Genomic DNA, 14660 nt, shown 5'->3' with positions numbered 1-14660 from the left:
ATCTCCCTGCCCGCAGGGGCACCCATCCTGTCTGGCCTCCACTTCTCCTGCCGTCAGTCTCCCTATGTCCTACCGGTTCACTTTGGGGTTCCTCCTGTCTCCTTGGGTGTCAGAGTTCACCACCAGCGGCCAGCAGGTGTCCTAGTTGTGGGGAGACGCTAACTCTGCGTCTTCCCACACTGCCATCTTGACTCCACCTCCTCTGCAGGATTTTTAAACCAACGTAATTCCTTGACTAGGCAGTCAGTTGAGAATCCTTGTAAACTATAGGGAGAGAGGAATTGAATGTAAGCAAGAGTGGACACGGGGCTCTAAGGTGTGCAGCAGAGAGACTTGGAGAATAATATACTGTGTGATAGATTGTGGAAAATTATGGCTGTTAACAGATGAGCCTCTTATTTCAGAAGAGGTACTCATATGATTGGACCATAGAGGTGAAATAACTGGGAAATAAGGGGGTAAATTGAAGAAATCCGAGCTAAGGCCTAGGCTCCGTGTGTTAATCAGCAGTTTTCTCTTTAGTAAGGGTATACAGCTCCGTTTTTGGGGAATGATCCTGATTGAGCTGGGTTTAGTGCTCTTAGGGTAAAGTGAAAGGAGTTAGAGAAACCTACATCCCAATAGTCTACCTGAAAGGAAAGTTTGGTGATAATTGTTTGGGACAGGCTGATATAGGTGACTATTAAGAGCTTGATTATAGATTAGCTAAGGAAGGAATCTCATGGAGTGGCTTGTCCCAAGATCCAAGACTGACTGTTTCCTCATTAAAATTGTACTTGGGGGCTTAAGCCTACTTTTCACTCTTACTATGTAGAGATCTTTTTATGCAACTTGGCCAATGCCCAGGGATTTTGAGTAGTTTAACTCCTCATGAAGGGACTAGTTTATAATGAAATGATATCCTAGTTCCAACAGGTCAGAAGTGTTGCTGCATCTGTGTTGCAGAAGTGTTGCTGTATCCGTATTGCAGAAGTATTGCTGCATCCGTGTTGCATAATGGGGTGCTGTTAGTTAGTGATGCCAGTTCTTTGTTGCTCAGGACTGTTGCAGGAGATCTAGCATCCTTTGCCCCCACTGAGTAAGTGCCATTAGAACTCCTGGGCATTGTTTCTGAACACCCACTTGGGAAAGGGACAGGACTGCCTTGGTTGACAACCATTGTTATGGTAGATCTTGTTTCCTTTGGAGTGACCATGAGGCATGCGGGATCTTAGTTCCCTGACCAGGAATTGAACCCATGCTCCCTGCAGTGGAAGCCTGGAGTCCTGACCACTGGACTACCAGGGAATTCCCCTTTGGAGGGATTTTTTTTTTTTTTTTTGCCCTATAGACCTACCAAATCCCATAAGTTAAAATCTTTAAAGGCAGATATCAAAGCTCAGAATGATTGGGGGTGGGGAGTTGCAAGCCAACCAGAGGGAGGAGTGTCTGTCTTTTGTGTAGAGGTAGAAGAAAAATGGATTAAACTTCCTTAGATAGAAACTGATACTGTATCAAAGTATTCTTTGCAAGATGTGAAAGAAAAACTCAATATTAGTTTCAGTGTTGCCTCAGTATTAACTTACCACTGTGGCTTAAAGGATCAGCAATTCTGTGTTAATTTCTTAAAGAATTAATAACTTTACAAAGCCACTGTCATGGACTGAATCCAGTAGATGTGAGGATTTTCTTTAACGGGGCCTGGAAGACTTTCAGTGTGGGACCAGAGAATTAATATTTGTGGTTGGGCAGGCCATACGGTTTCTTGTAGCACAAAAACAGCCCTAGGTAAATACATAAGCTAATAGATGTGGCTGTGTTCCAATGAAACTTTATTTTGGGACACTGAAATTTTATTTAATTAGTTAATTAATTTAAACATTTCTGAGAGAGAGTTTATTTTATTTTATTTTTTTTTAATTTTGTTTTTGGCCATGCTGTGTGGCACACGGGATCTTAGTTCCCCGACCAGGGATCAAACCCATGCCCCCTGCATTGGGAGTGCAGAGTCTTAACCACTGGCCCACCCAGGGAAGTCCTTGAAATTTTAATTTCAATTACTTTTCGTGTCATAAAATGATCTTTTTTCCAACTATTTAAAAATGCCAAAACCATTCCTAGCTCCCGTTGGGTTTGACTTGAGGGCCGTAGGGGGCCAGTCCCTTTTCTACGAAGAGTTCATGCTTCACTGAACCATTAGTTTTTAGTAAACTCCTTTCAAAATGGGAGTATTGCTTTTGCCTTTGTCATTTTCTTTCTTGCTTTATTCTTTCTTATTTGTGCCCTACCTTTCCTAGTGCTTACTCACAAAATTTTACTTCAGAAGCGTATTTTATATAGATACATTCTGCACTATTTACAAGTGTGAACTTTCTTGCTAATATTCTGTGCTTTCAAAATTTTTATTTATACCTTATTGATTCCTTGATAAATTTTCCTTAAAACCAAAATGCACTCCTTTCAAAAACTTGGTAGTATTTGCAATTTGATAGATGGTGATAAGCATTCGAGTCCTATCTTTTAAGTAGTTTTTTGAGTCATTTACCCTGAAATTCTTGAAATGAATATGGCAAAGGAGAAAGAAAGAGAACTAAAATATGGGTGTCATATCTATTTCTTAGACCCTTTATGTATCTTGACATTTAGTTTTATTTAATCCTTTAAAACTTTCCCAAAGCCCTGAAGGCTTTCTCTATTGGTGAAGCTGGCATTTTAAATTCGAGCCTGTCTTAATTCTGAAACCCGGGTTCTTTTCTAACTTAAAGGCGGTGAAAGCAGTTAAAATGTGAGGATCTGGGGATAGATTTCTAAGGTTCCTTAAGGCTCTGAAACAAACTTCAGAGCAGTGCTGTTTAATAGAACTTTGTGTGATAGTGTGAATGCCCAAAAAGGTGACCCCCTAGCTACGTGTGACTACTTATTGAACACTTGAAAACGTAGCTAGTGCCAGGACCAAGGAACTGAGTTTTAAATGTTATTTAAGTATAAACAGCTAGATACGGCTAATGGCTGCTCTCTTTTACAGGGTGGCTTTGGAGTCACATTAGACCTAGAGCACTACTTACACGTCATCTATAAAACGAAAGAGTACTTTCTCAGAGTTTTTTGATGATGAAGTGAGGTGGTGCAAGTGAAAGAGCATATTTTCAGCTGGCATAATTCCAGTCTGTGGGATAAGTGCACTGGGTTTTGTAGCTGATATCAGGATACTCAAATTACTTGTACTGCAAAGCAGAGTAGGTTACCTAATGCTTAGGAGTAGGAAATAGGAAGATTTGAGATAATATAAGGATAAAGACCAGCTCAGCAAATGTTTGCCATAAGCTAAAGGACAGTCTTTAGTTAAAGTGTTACCTCTTCCTTAGATGTAAACCCAGACGCCTATAACACAGATGATCCATGCTTAGTACTGCCCAGTTAACTGATTAATTACAACAACTGCTGGGTACATACTGTATAACACAGTTTATATACTGCATTCATAATTAATTTATTGTGTCTGGGTGAATCTCTCAGCATAGAATGCTCAAAGAATTGTGAGGATTTTCTCAGGCAGCAAGGTGCTTCTTAAAGGAAATAAACAGTTTTTTTCTGTATTTGGGGATAAGGGTCAATGATAATTTTACAGATGAAAAGCAAGCAGAAGATGCGTAGGGTAAGAATTTAGAAAAGAAAATTAGGTGAATGGATGGATGTGGGAAAAGAAAATACATACTGCATATTTTGTAAATACTATCTCTGCGTTTTAATATTGGGGGAATTTTATGTGTTGGTAAAATGTTTCACATATTTACTTGTTGAATTTGAGTGTCAGCCTTGCTTTCTTAATCAATGTTAATTTTGGCTGCACAATCTCTTTAGCAGACTTGCCATGGGAACGGTAGTCAACTGTCTGAAACTCCTAATTAGAGTGGAATTTGAAGGGTAATAGATGTTCTACAGCATGGGTAGGTGAACTATATGGCCTGTAGGGCAAACCTGACCAAAGGCTGTTTTTGTAAAGTTTTACTGGAACACAGCACGCATTGTCATTTAGATAATGCCTATGGCTGCTTTTTTTTTTTTTTTAATTTTATTTATTTTTGGCTGCGTTGGGTCTTCGTTGCTGCGCGCGGGCTTTCTCTAGTTGTGGCAAGCGGGAGCTACTGTTAGTTGCGGTGCGCGGGCTTCTCACTGCGGTGGCTTCTCTTGTTGCGGAGCACGGGCTCTAGGCACGCAGGCTTCAGTAGTTGCGGCTCACGGGCTCTAGAGCGCAGGCTCAGTAGTTGTGGCGCACGGGCTTAGTTGCTCCACGGCATGTGGGATCTTCCTGGACCAGGGCTCGAACCCGTGTCCCCTGCATTGGCAGGTGGATTCTTAACCACTGCGCCACCAGGAAAGCCCCCTATGGCTACTTTTGAACCACAGCTGCAGGGTTGAATAGTTGTAACATGGGCAATATGACCTGCAGAGCCCCAAATCTGTGTGTATTTGACTCTAAGTTTGCTGACCCCTGGTTCATGGCCTTGCTGCTCACACTGGTCCCTCCCTGGAGCAGCAGCAGTGGCACGTGTGAGGGCTGCTTAGACACGCAAAACTCCGGGCTGCACCAGACTTAGAAATTAGGTATCTGCCTTTTAACAGTTTTCCACGTGATTCATAGGCACAGTAGTTTGAAAAGAACCCAAGGACAGGATAGGGAATATATTCCATCTAGAGGCTTCTGGTTAGACAGTGACTGCCGACTTTTTAAATTTTGTTTTATTTTATTTTTAAGATATGAACACAGCAAGCCATTGAAACAGGAAGAAGCAACTGCTACAGATCTAACTGCAAAGTCACTCCTTGCTGCTTCCTCAAGTCTCTCATCAGTAGTTGGACCGATTGTTGAAATGAATATGGGCGAAGCTGAGTCAAGAAATTCAAACTTTTCAACTGTAGGAGCAGGTTCAGAAGACTGGGTGAACGCCATTGAGTTTGTTCCTGGGCAGCCCTACTGTGGCCGTAGTGAGTATTTTGAAGAATAAAAACAGGTCAGAGGGATAGGGAGTAGTTCATCAATTAGCTGAGTTTTCACAAGCTTCCTGCTTCCAATCTTCATATTTAGTCTAATCTTAATACTCTTAAATTAGGTTACCTAAGACTTAACAGATGGAGTGAAAGAAACTTTTTGAATCCCAATAGTAATGAATTTAGAATGTTTTGAAAAACTGAAGCCTCTTGCTCTCCCTTTTTTTTTCTTTTTAAACATTTTTCATTTTTGGCTGCATTGGGTCTTCATTGCTGCGCACGGGGGCTACTGTTCATTGTGGTGTGTGGGCTTCTCATTGTGGTGGCTTGTCTTGTTGCGGAGCACGGGCTCTAGCACACAGGCTCAGTAGTTGTGGCACACACACTTAGTTGCTCCGCAGCATGTGGGATCTTCCCGGACTAGGGATTGAACCTGTGTCCCCTGCATTGGCAGGCGGATTTCTTAACCACAGTGCCACCGGGGAAGTCCCAAGCATCTCTCCTTTAATCAGTACAGTTGCACAAGAAATACGTAAAAAGGTTTTTAAAAAAAATTTTAAAACAAGGCTAATCTTGGAAATGTCAGTATCAGAAGAAATTCATTTTTTCAAGAGTAAGGGAATTAGTTCAATAGACTGCTTTGGAGTTTAACTGAAGTTCTTTTCATTTTTTTTTTTCTTTTCAGTTAGTTTCTCAGTTACCTTATTTATAGTTCATGTATCTGCCTTATCCGTTTTGGACCTTTACCACACTCTTAAACGTTTTCAGCTGCCCCTTCCTCCACTGAAGCACCCCTGCAGGGCTCAGTGACCAAGGAAGAATCAGAGAAGGAGCAAACTGCAGTGGAAACAAAGAAGCAGCTCTGCCCCTATGCTGCGGTGGGAGAGTGCCGATATGGGGAGAACTGTGTGTATCTCCACGGAGACTCGTGTGATATGTGTGGGCTGCAGGTCCTCCACCCAATGGATGCTGCCCAAAGATCACAACATATAAAAGTAAGTCTTAAGGAAGATATTCTGTTAATAGGTGTGAGAACTATATTTTCCCTTTCACAACATTGTCAGTTCATTTCAAAGAAACGTTTGGTGAATTGAATGGTGATTATCATTAAGTTGGGGGTGTTCTCCTTCCTAGGCTTCTTGACTGCTTTATCAAGAAAATTGTGCTTTAGAACCTCAGACTTTTTGGGGCTTTTTTTCCTTTTTATTTCTTCTTTTTTAAAATAACAGCTTCTCTATTCACATTCCATACAATTTACTCTTCTAAAATGCACATTTCATTGGTTTTTAGTATATTCGCAGAGTTGTGCAACCACTATTCTCTCTAATTTTAGGACATTTTCATTATCCCAGAAAAGAAGCCTCTGGCTCATTAGCTCCACTGCTCTCCGTTCTTCCCTCCCTCCAGCTCCTGGCAACAACTGTTTTACTTTCTGTCTCTATGGATTTCCCTGTTCTGGACATTTCGTATATGTGGCCTTTTGTGACTGGCTAAAGATTAGCAAGATGTTCTCAGGATTCGTTTGTGTTAGAGTGTGTATCAGTACTTCCTTCCTTTTCATGGCTGAGTAATAATCCTCCGTATGGCTGCACAGCACTTTGTTTTTCCATTTGGGTTGTTTCACCTTTCAGCTATTATGAATAATGCCATGAACATTCGTGTGTAAATTTTGGTGGACATATGTCTTGATTACCTTGGAATAGAGTTGCTGGGTCACATGGTAACTCTATGCTTCATATTTTGAGCGACTGCCAAACTTTCTCCACAGTGACTGCACTGTTTTACATTCTCATCAGCGATGGATGAAGGTTTCAAACTATGGTTTCCTAAGCCCATTTACTGCATGAATTTCTTTTTGTTGGGAAGACCCTGTATTAAAAACCTTATATTTATTGGAGCAGATTTTGCTTCTAATCATAATCATCTCTTAATAAACTCACTTTGGCTGTGGGTGGTGGTGAAGCAGTGGAGTATGGTTTGACCTCTGCCTTCTCAGCGTATTGGCTGTGTGATGTAGCAGTTTGAACGCCTGTATATATTCGGGAGAGCAGTGCCTACTTCAGGGGATTGTTTTTTAAAAAAAAAAAAAAAGTTTAGCCTAAGTGTCCATCAACAGACGAATGGATAAAGAAGATGTGGCACATATATACAATGGAATATTACTCAGCCGTAAAAAGAAACGAAATTGAGTTATCTGTAGTGAGGTGGATGGACCTAGAGTGTGTCATACAGAGTGAAGTAAGTCAGAAAGAGAAAAACAAATACCGTATGTGAACACATGTATATGGAATGTAAAAAAAAAAAAGTCATGAAGAACCTAGGGGCAGGACAGGAATAAAGACACAGACCTACTAGAGAATCGACTTGAGGACACAGGGAGGGGCAAGGGGAAGCTGGGATGAAGTGAGAGAGTGGCATGGACATATATATGCTACCAAATATAAAATAGATAGCTAGTGGGAAGCAGCCGCATAGCACAGGGATATCAGCTCGGTGCTTTGTGACCACCTAGAGGGGTGGTATAGGGAGGGTGGGAGGGAGACGCAAAAGGGAGGGGATATGGCGATATATGTATACGTAGAACTGATTCACTTTGTTGTACAGCAGAAACCAGCATACCACTGTAAAGCAATTATACTCCAATAAAGATGTTTAAAAAAAGGTTTAGGAAAAGGATAAAAATATATACTAAAATAACTGGTTATATGGGACTATGGGTGACTTTTCTATTGCTTTTTTGTATTTCCTATAATTAGCATGTTTCTTAGAGATTAAAATATGTGTAATATAATGTTGTGTAAATTATACCTCATTTAAAATAAAAAGTATGTGATGTCCACACAGAAACTTGCACATGAGTGTTCATAGCACTATTCATAACAGCCCCAAAGCAGAAACAACCAAAATGTCCATCATCTGAAAATGGAAAAACAAACTGTGGTCTCTCCATACGATGGAATATTACTCAGCAAGAAAAAGAAAATGAAATAATCATATATTGTGCCACCATAGATACCTTGAAAATGTGCGAAGTGAACAAAGGCAGTCACAGAGGGCCGTGTATTTATACGAAATGTCCTGAATAAGCGTATCCACAGATGTGTCGTTGCCTAGGGCTACAGGTGTTGAGTCGGGGAAAGTAAGTGACTGCTGTGGGTTTGGAGTTTCCCTTTGGGGTAATGAAAATGTCCTAGTATTGATTGTGGTGATGGTTGTATAGCTCAGTGCATATACCAAAAACCATTTCATTGTACACTTTGAATGAATGCATTATATGGGATGTAAGTTATATCTCAATAAAGCTGTTTTATTTTGAATGTGAATTATATGCCTGGCACATAATTGTCACCTAATAAAGGTTAGTTTCCTTCACCCTTATTTTCTGATAGGTTATAAATTACAGCCTTAATCCTAATTACATTTTCCATCTAGAAACCTGTAAAATCAACAAACTTAGTGTGAAAAACTATAGTGTGAATAACAGCAGGGGTTGAGTTGCAGAATAGAGAAAATTAGGTAATTTTTTAGTTCCTGCAGTTGAGTCCTCAGAGTTTGCCTTTATAGTATCGTGAAGTCCCCAGATGTCGGTGCACCTGTACTCACTGGTGAACAAAGCTGTCTTCAGTGTCATATTGGGAACATTATCTTTTCACTTGACTGTTCGATTCTCTGCACAGGAGTCTTTAGCTGTCAAGTTGTTGTGATTCCATGACTTGATTGCACCTTTCTCCACTTCTTCTAGTCTTGCATCGAGGCCCATGAGAAGGACATGGAGCTCTCGTTTGCCGTGCAGCGCAGCAAGGACATGGTGTGTGGGATCTGCATGGAGGTGGTCTATGAAAAAGCCAACCCCAGCGAGCGCCGCTTCGGGATCCTCTCCAACTGCAACCACACCTACTGTCTCAAGTGTATTCGCAAGTGGAGGAGTGCTAAGCAATTTGAGAGCAAGATCATAAAGTGAGGCTCCTCCCCAGTCTTCGTTTGTGCTTTTCTATTTTGGGGAAGAATTTAGTATCTTGTGCCAACTTTCAACCAGATGGACCGCATTTAAATGCATGCATTTTATCTTGAAACTGGGGGTTCTTCTAATTGGGATTTCTTCTTTGTATTTCAGCTAGCTTCTAGATTAGTTGATATATCTACTTTTATTTGAATGAGGAAACCATATGTATCAGTTAGTAGAATCTTCGTGCTTTTTTCTGAGGAGATTGTGTTTAATGGATTAGCCAGTTTAGGTTCAGAGAACAAACTTATCTAGCTCTGAATGTATGTTTCCTGACATTTTACATTTTCCACTTTCCTATTCCATCCATTAAGCTAGCCAATAATCCACCATCCTTTAAAGATTGTTCTCATAACTGAACAAAAACTACATAATCTAAACAGAGCAAAGTTACAAGAAATAAATTTATTTAAACGAAAGAAAAAGGAGTCTGTGTGAAATGTCTTCTTTTTTTTTTTTAACCTAAGTTATTATTATTTTTTTTAATGAACTGGCTAGCCGTTGAGTTGAATTTATAAAGGAGTTTGTCTTGCCTCAAAATAAATGGTCAGTTGTGTGACCAGTGTGTGGAACCCTTTCAGGAAAAGCCCATTTGCCTTTCAGTTAAGTCTTTAAACCTGGAGGTGACACACCAGGGTGTGTCCTTGAAGGAGAGTGGGCCTGTGAAGGGGAATTTGCATTGCAGCCTGTTCATTGTTTCCCAGGTCCTGCCCAGAATGCCGCATCACATCTAACTTTGTCATTCCAAGTGAGTACTGGGTGGAGGAGAAAGAAGAGAAGCAGAAACTCATTCAGAAATACAAGGAGGCAATGAGGTATGAGCACTGCAGCCTTTTCTCAACCTAAGATCCCAACGTCGCTTGGGTTCACTTTGAAAAGAACAGTGCTGCATTATATACTCCTACCTCCTTCCTACCCTTTCTTTTACTTCCCAGTACAGTTTATTTTGTCACCGCTGATAACACTTAACCTGTTCTGTATCTTGCTATAACACAGTCCTTGGGGTGCACGCCAGAGGGCTGCGTTACGATGAAGTCTGCACTGCTGAGAGAGCTAAAGCCCCAGGAATGGGGTCTGCCTTGTCCTGATTCCATGTTACAGTTGTCCTATGTTCCTGTGTGTGGGCTTTCTCGAAGGTTTTCTCTCTGCTGGATCTGCGGTACTAGGGCTGTTAAACAGTAGACTTGACCATTTTCCGTTTCTGGTCAGTGTTTCATGCAATAGCACACACGTGTTTAAGAACACACCTTGGGAAGGGATGTAAACAGACGTACCAGTTCTATCCCTCCCTGTTTAAAGAAACCCTGGATGATAGTCAAATAGAGACCTGAAATCCACTGTGAATAAGGGTTGCGATATTTTCCTTTCCAGCAACAAGGCGTGCAGGTATTTTGATGAAGGACGCGGGAGCTGTCCATTTGGAGGGAACTGTTTTTACAAGCATGCGTACCCTGATGGCCGTAGAGAGGAGCCACAGAGACAGAAAGTGGGAACATCAAGCAGATACCGGGTAACTCTCACTGTTTTTTTGAAGGAGGGGAAATACCACACTCTCAGTTGAGTCCCGCACAGATTGGGGTAGGGGAAGGAGAAGATTAACACTGGGAACGAGACTAGAGCATTAAAGGAGGAAACCAACTTCGGCAAACTGGGAGGGCTGTGAGAGGAGAAACTAGAATGCTTAAAGCTCTAGACTAAGCTGTTGGCCTCAAGTAACCAGAGGGGAGGAATTGGTAAAGTCGAAACCCTAAATAAGAAGTCTGGTTCGTCATGCCCTCTGGTGTGCTGGACGTTTTGCCTTAGAAACAAGAGAATAGAAGATGCTACTCGGCAGTGCCATCCCTATCACGGCCCTGTTTTTTACAGGCCCAACGAAGGAACCACTTCTGGGAGCTCATTGAGGAAAGAGAGCACGGCAACCCCTTCGACAACGACGACGAAGAGGTTGTCACCTTCGAGCTGGGCGAGATGTTGCTTATGCTTTTGGCTGCAGGTGGGGACGACGACCTGACGGACTCTGAAGACGAGTGGGACTTGTTTCACGATGAGCTGGAAGATTTTTATGACTTGGATCTATAGCAGCTTTGCGGGGCGTGTGAACTGGTCTGCTGAGCCTCAGACGGCAGCCGTGCCCGCTCATGGCGGCAGCGCCCGTGGTTCTCTCCTAGGCAGGCCTCGCAACTCCAGGTGCTGTCGTAACAAGTTTTACCCAGGGCCTGTCTTCTCAATCCCTCACCTTTCCCCAAGGAGTATGTTGTTTTCTCTGTTTCAGAAAGTTACAAAAATAAATCTTAAAGTTAGTTTTTTTTGTAACATGAATTTAACTGTCAGACAGTTAGAGTGTAGGTTTGTTGCGTCATCTGTTTTCAGCCAGATTCACACAGTTCAAGGGTAGCATTTCTGGATTTGCAGTACTCACTTTTGAGGACCCCAGGTTCAAAAGTAACAGCATTGGCCCTGCTGTGGGGTCCAAGAATTGGGGTGATAGGTGAAGGATCTGAACTGTGGCATGTAGCCTTCTGCTATAGACTTAGGCAGATGCTTGAGGTTTCTGGTGAATTCTGCACATCTGTGTTTTTATATCTGTTCCCTGCCCTGTAATCCCCACCCTGTGCACTTGTTCTGTGGTTTTGGTCTCTTGTTTAATTGCACACAAGTACTACTGCTGGGTAACCAGAACCAGGTGCGACTGTGTTGAGATTTTTACTGTGTTTAGCCTGATAGGAAAATTGTGAAAGAACACATATAAAGATATAGTGGAATAAAATAAATGCAGAGTTGGAAGTTGACTCCCAAGGGCTGATAGACTTGGTACGTGTGAGTGTGTAACAAGCTTCTCATCCCTGCATAGATGCAGTGTCCGTAGCCTTAGTGGAAAAACTCAAGTTTAGTGGTTTCAGCCTCGTGTGGCAAATAGATCTTAAAGGACAAAGCAGTACATTGGTAGCTGTTAATAGAGCAGGGCTAGCTCTGTCTCTATAAATAGGGAAATGGGCTTAGCCATAGAAGTTCAAACTATCTGGTTGTCTCATGTATTAACACAAACTGGGTCTCAGTTACACAGTTGTATTTAATGTTTTATGATCTCCTAGACTTTCTAGTCCAGGCACTTTTTGACAAACCTTTGTCCTCATTTGAGGGGTTTTGTTGTCGGGTTTTTCTGTTCGTTTTTGTGGGTATTTGCCTCATTCCATCCCTGAGCTTTGCAGCTAGACAGGTGTGATTCAAAACTATGTTCTAAGGTGTTTCCTGTAGTGGAGTAATTGGTTTGCAGTAGTAAGTCATGCTTTTCCACTAAAAGGGGACGGAGAGGTGGTAATCCACGAGATAAGCTAAAGTTAAATTGTTAGAAGAATTCCTTGATCAGAAATTATAAATTTGCGTTTTGTTGCTCTATTTCCTGAAAATAACTTGGAGATGCCCCTGATTTGTCCATCTACTGCTTTGATTCCTTGGATACCACTCATTCTTTCACGTTAAGCAAAAACAAGTAATTGTTGCAGAGGTCTCTGTATTTTGCAGCTGCCCTTTTGTAAGACGCACTTTTCCCAAATAAAACAATTTTAAAAACCCGTAATTTGGCTTTCTGTTTTGTGTAATGAGCCATTTTGAACTGTGCAGATGTCAAAGCATATTTGTTTCTTTCATCGCCTCTTGGATCAGTTCATCCGTTGGTCAAATTTCTGTGGATATAGGTTCATTGAGAAAAGTTGACACCTTTCCTAAAACATCTAGCCTGCTGAGAAATGTTTGAGAGAGAAAGAGATAAAGAGGAAAACCTTACCAGCTGGGATCGTCAAATTTCTTTTTAGGATTTTTAAGACTAACCCTTAGGCCTTCTTTATTGGACAGTGGCACTGACAGTTTCTGTTGCCATGTGCTGGTTGAACCTGCTTCAGACCCGCAAATAACGCTGTTTTTGTTCCTAATTCTATTACGTGATTTTTTTTTTTTTCTCTTTGACCGTGCCGCGTCGCTTGTGGGATCTTAGTTCCCTGACCAGGGGATCCAACCCAGGCCCTCAGCAGTGAAAGTGTGGGGTCCTAACCACTGGGCCACCAGGGAATTCCCTATGTAAATTTTTTATTATTAAAATAAAAACCCTTCCACCACTCCAATGGAAGACCTTCAGTAACCTTTTTACAGTGCCTGTTTGTAAAATAATTTAGTATCTATAATTAAGAATTAATAGTTGTAACATCTATATTAAGAATTAATGCTATTGAAAACGTCTCCACATCTAGGGTTGTGTGTATTGCAACTTACTGTAGTCATGGTCATAGCTGAAGGTCCACTGAGGAGTCTGTTCCTGTAAGCTCCCTTCTGGTGGATTTTTAGCTGAAACTGCTCCCTTCCAGAAGTGCCCAAAGTTCACCTTCAGCTGCTGCTGCTGAGGCCTTGCTGGGGACCCAGAGGGGTGCTAGAAAGCCTGAGGCGAGGTGGAAGTGTTGGGGATCTGAGCCGGGCCAGAGACTCAAGCCTCTGGTTTTTTTGGTGTCCAGAAAGTAGGAAGAGGCTCATCAGGAGCTGCGCCGTTGGCGGCATGTCCGAGTCTGGTGGGGAGAATGGTCTAGGCGTGACCCAGGTGGTGATAATGGCTTAGTGCTGGAGTTTAGGGGGGTTGATGTTCGGAGCAGCCTTCTTTGTGTCTCAGAAAAGGCAGTGGAAGCTTATGTATAAGCCTGTCCTTAATGCGTGTTGCTGCCTGGTCACTGCCTACATTGAAAGTGAGCTCTTTCTGTGTGCTTGCCGATTGCACACGGTTGGGGGACCACCGGTGATGAGTGAAACTTCTTTCCCATTTGCACAAAACTACCATCTCAACGTCTTTCCTGCCACCACACAACAATAAGTGATGTTTACATCTGTGACTAACTCCTGTGGACATTCACAGATTATTTTTTTTTAAGATTGGAGGAAAAGTGAAGCAAATACTGCCAAAGATTTGGGGGAGGGAGGGAGGAGGTATGCTGTCGATAAAGGTATTTGTAGTCGTCGTTATTCACGCTCTTCAAATGTCCAAGTCGGCTTTCTGTAGGTGCGCGGTACAGTGGCAAAGCCCATCTAACTTTCGTGAGCTGATGAAATGTGAGCGGAAGTGACAAATATCATTTCCAGATGAAAGTTACGAGCCAGTCAGCCCATGGTTTTCCTCATTCTCCACTTTCCTGTGGCCACGTGTGATTTCTGAGGAGGTGGCGGTTCCACCGGCCTGGGTCACACTGCAGGGAGAGGTGGGGCGAACGCTCAGCTGACCTCTGAGGGGCATGGGACGCCAGCTGGGGGGTGAAAAGCCTCTGAAATTCTGGATCTTCATGTTGTCACAGCATAACAACCAGTCCTGTGTTGAAATCATCTGTTTAAAGAAATGAGTTGTCATTTTATACAGAAATCTAAGTAAAAGACTTTCAGTATTTAAAATATTCATTTATGTTTACAGTACTTTTTAGGCACCTCTATTCAAGATAATCCAGTGGAAAGTAAGTTGTAAGGTGATCAAGTAAGTTGTACTGATGAACAAACATAAATAAACTTTATCTTTTAAAATTGATACATCATATACAGACATGATTAGTAGGAAAAGCATTATTACAAACTTTACTTGCTTTTTTGCCTAATCTTTGGTGATAAATACTACTAATGAAAATATGTAATTTTTTTTAGAAGAACGAGATTTTGTACTACAGTT

The 14660-nt window shown here is 41.8% G+C and overlaps 1 protein-coding gene across 2 annotated transcripts in view; it reads left to right on the top strand.

The window, feature by feature from the left end:
• Positions 1–12542, top strand: part of MKRN1 (makorin ring finger protein 1) — a 29124-nt gene extending 16582 nt beyond the window's left edge. For both annotated transcript variants that reach the window (XM_060020998.1, XM_060020997.1), the window contains 6 exons: positions 4736–4965; positions 5737–5963; positions 8711–8925; positions 9676–9786; positions 10343–10481; positions 10838–12542. In XM_060020998.1, coding sequence (XP_059876981.1) covers positions 4736–4965; positions 5737–5963; positions 8711–8925; positions 9676–9786; positions 10343–10481; positions 10838–11050 — 1135 coding nt within the window. In that variant the 3' untranslated portion in view covers positions 11051–12542. The remainder of the gene's footprint in view (positions 1–4735; positions 4966–5736; positions 5964–8710; positions 8926–9675; positions 9787–10342; positions 10482–10837) is intronic.
• The last annotated feature ends 2118 nt before the right edge of the window (positions 12543–14660 follow it).

This window comes from Delphinus delphis, chromosome 9 (genome assembly GCF_949987515.2).
Source record: "Delphinus delphis chromosome 9, mDelDel1.2, whole genome shotgun sequence".
Classification (NCBI taxonomy): Eukaryota; Metazoa; Chordata; class Mammalia; order Artiodactyla; family Delphinidae; genus Delphinus; species Delphinus delphis.
The sequence above is the reverse complement of the archived record's forward strand: the minus strand, read 5'-3'. Positions and strand labels throughout refer to the sequence as shown.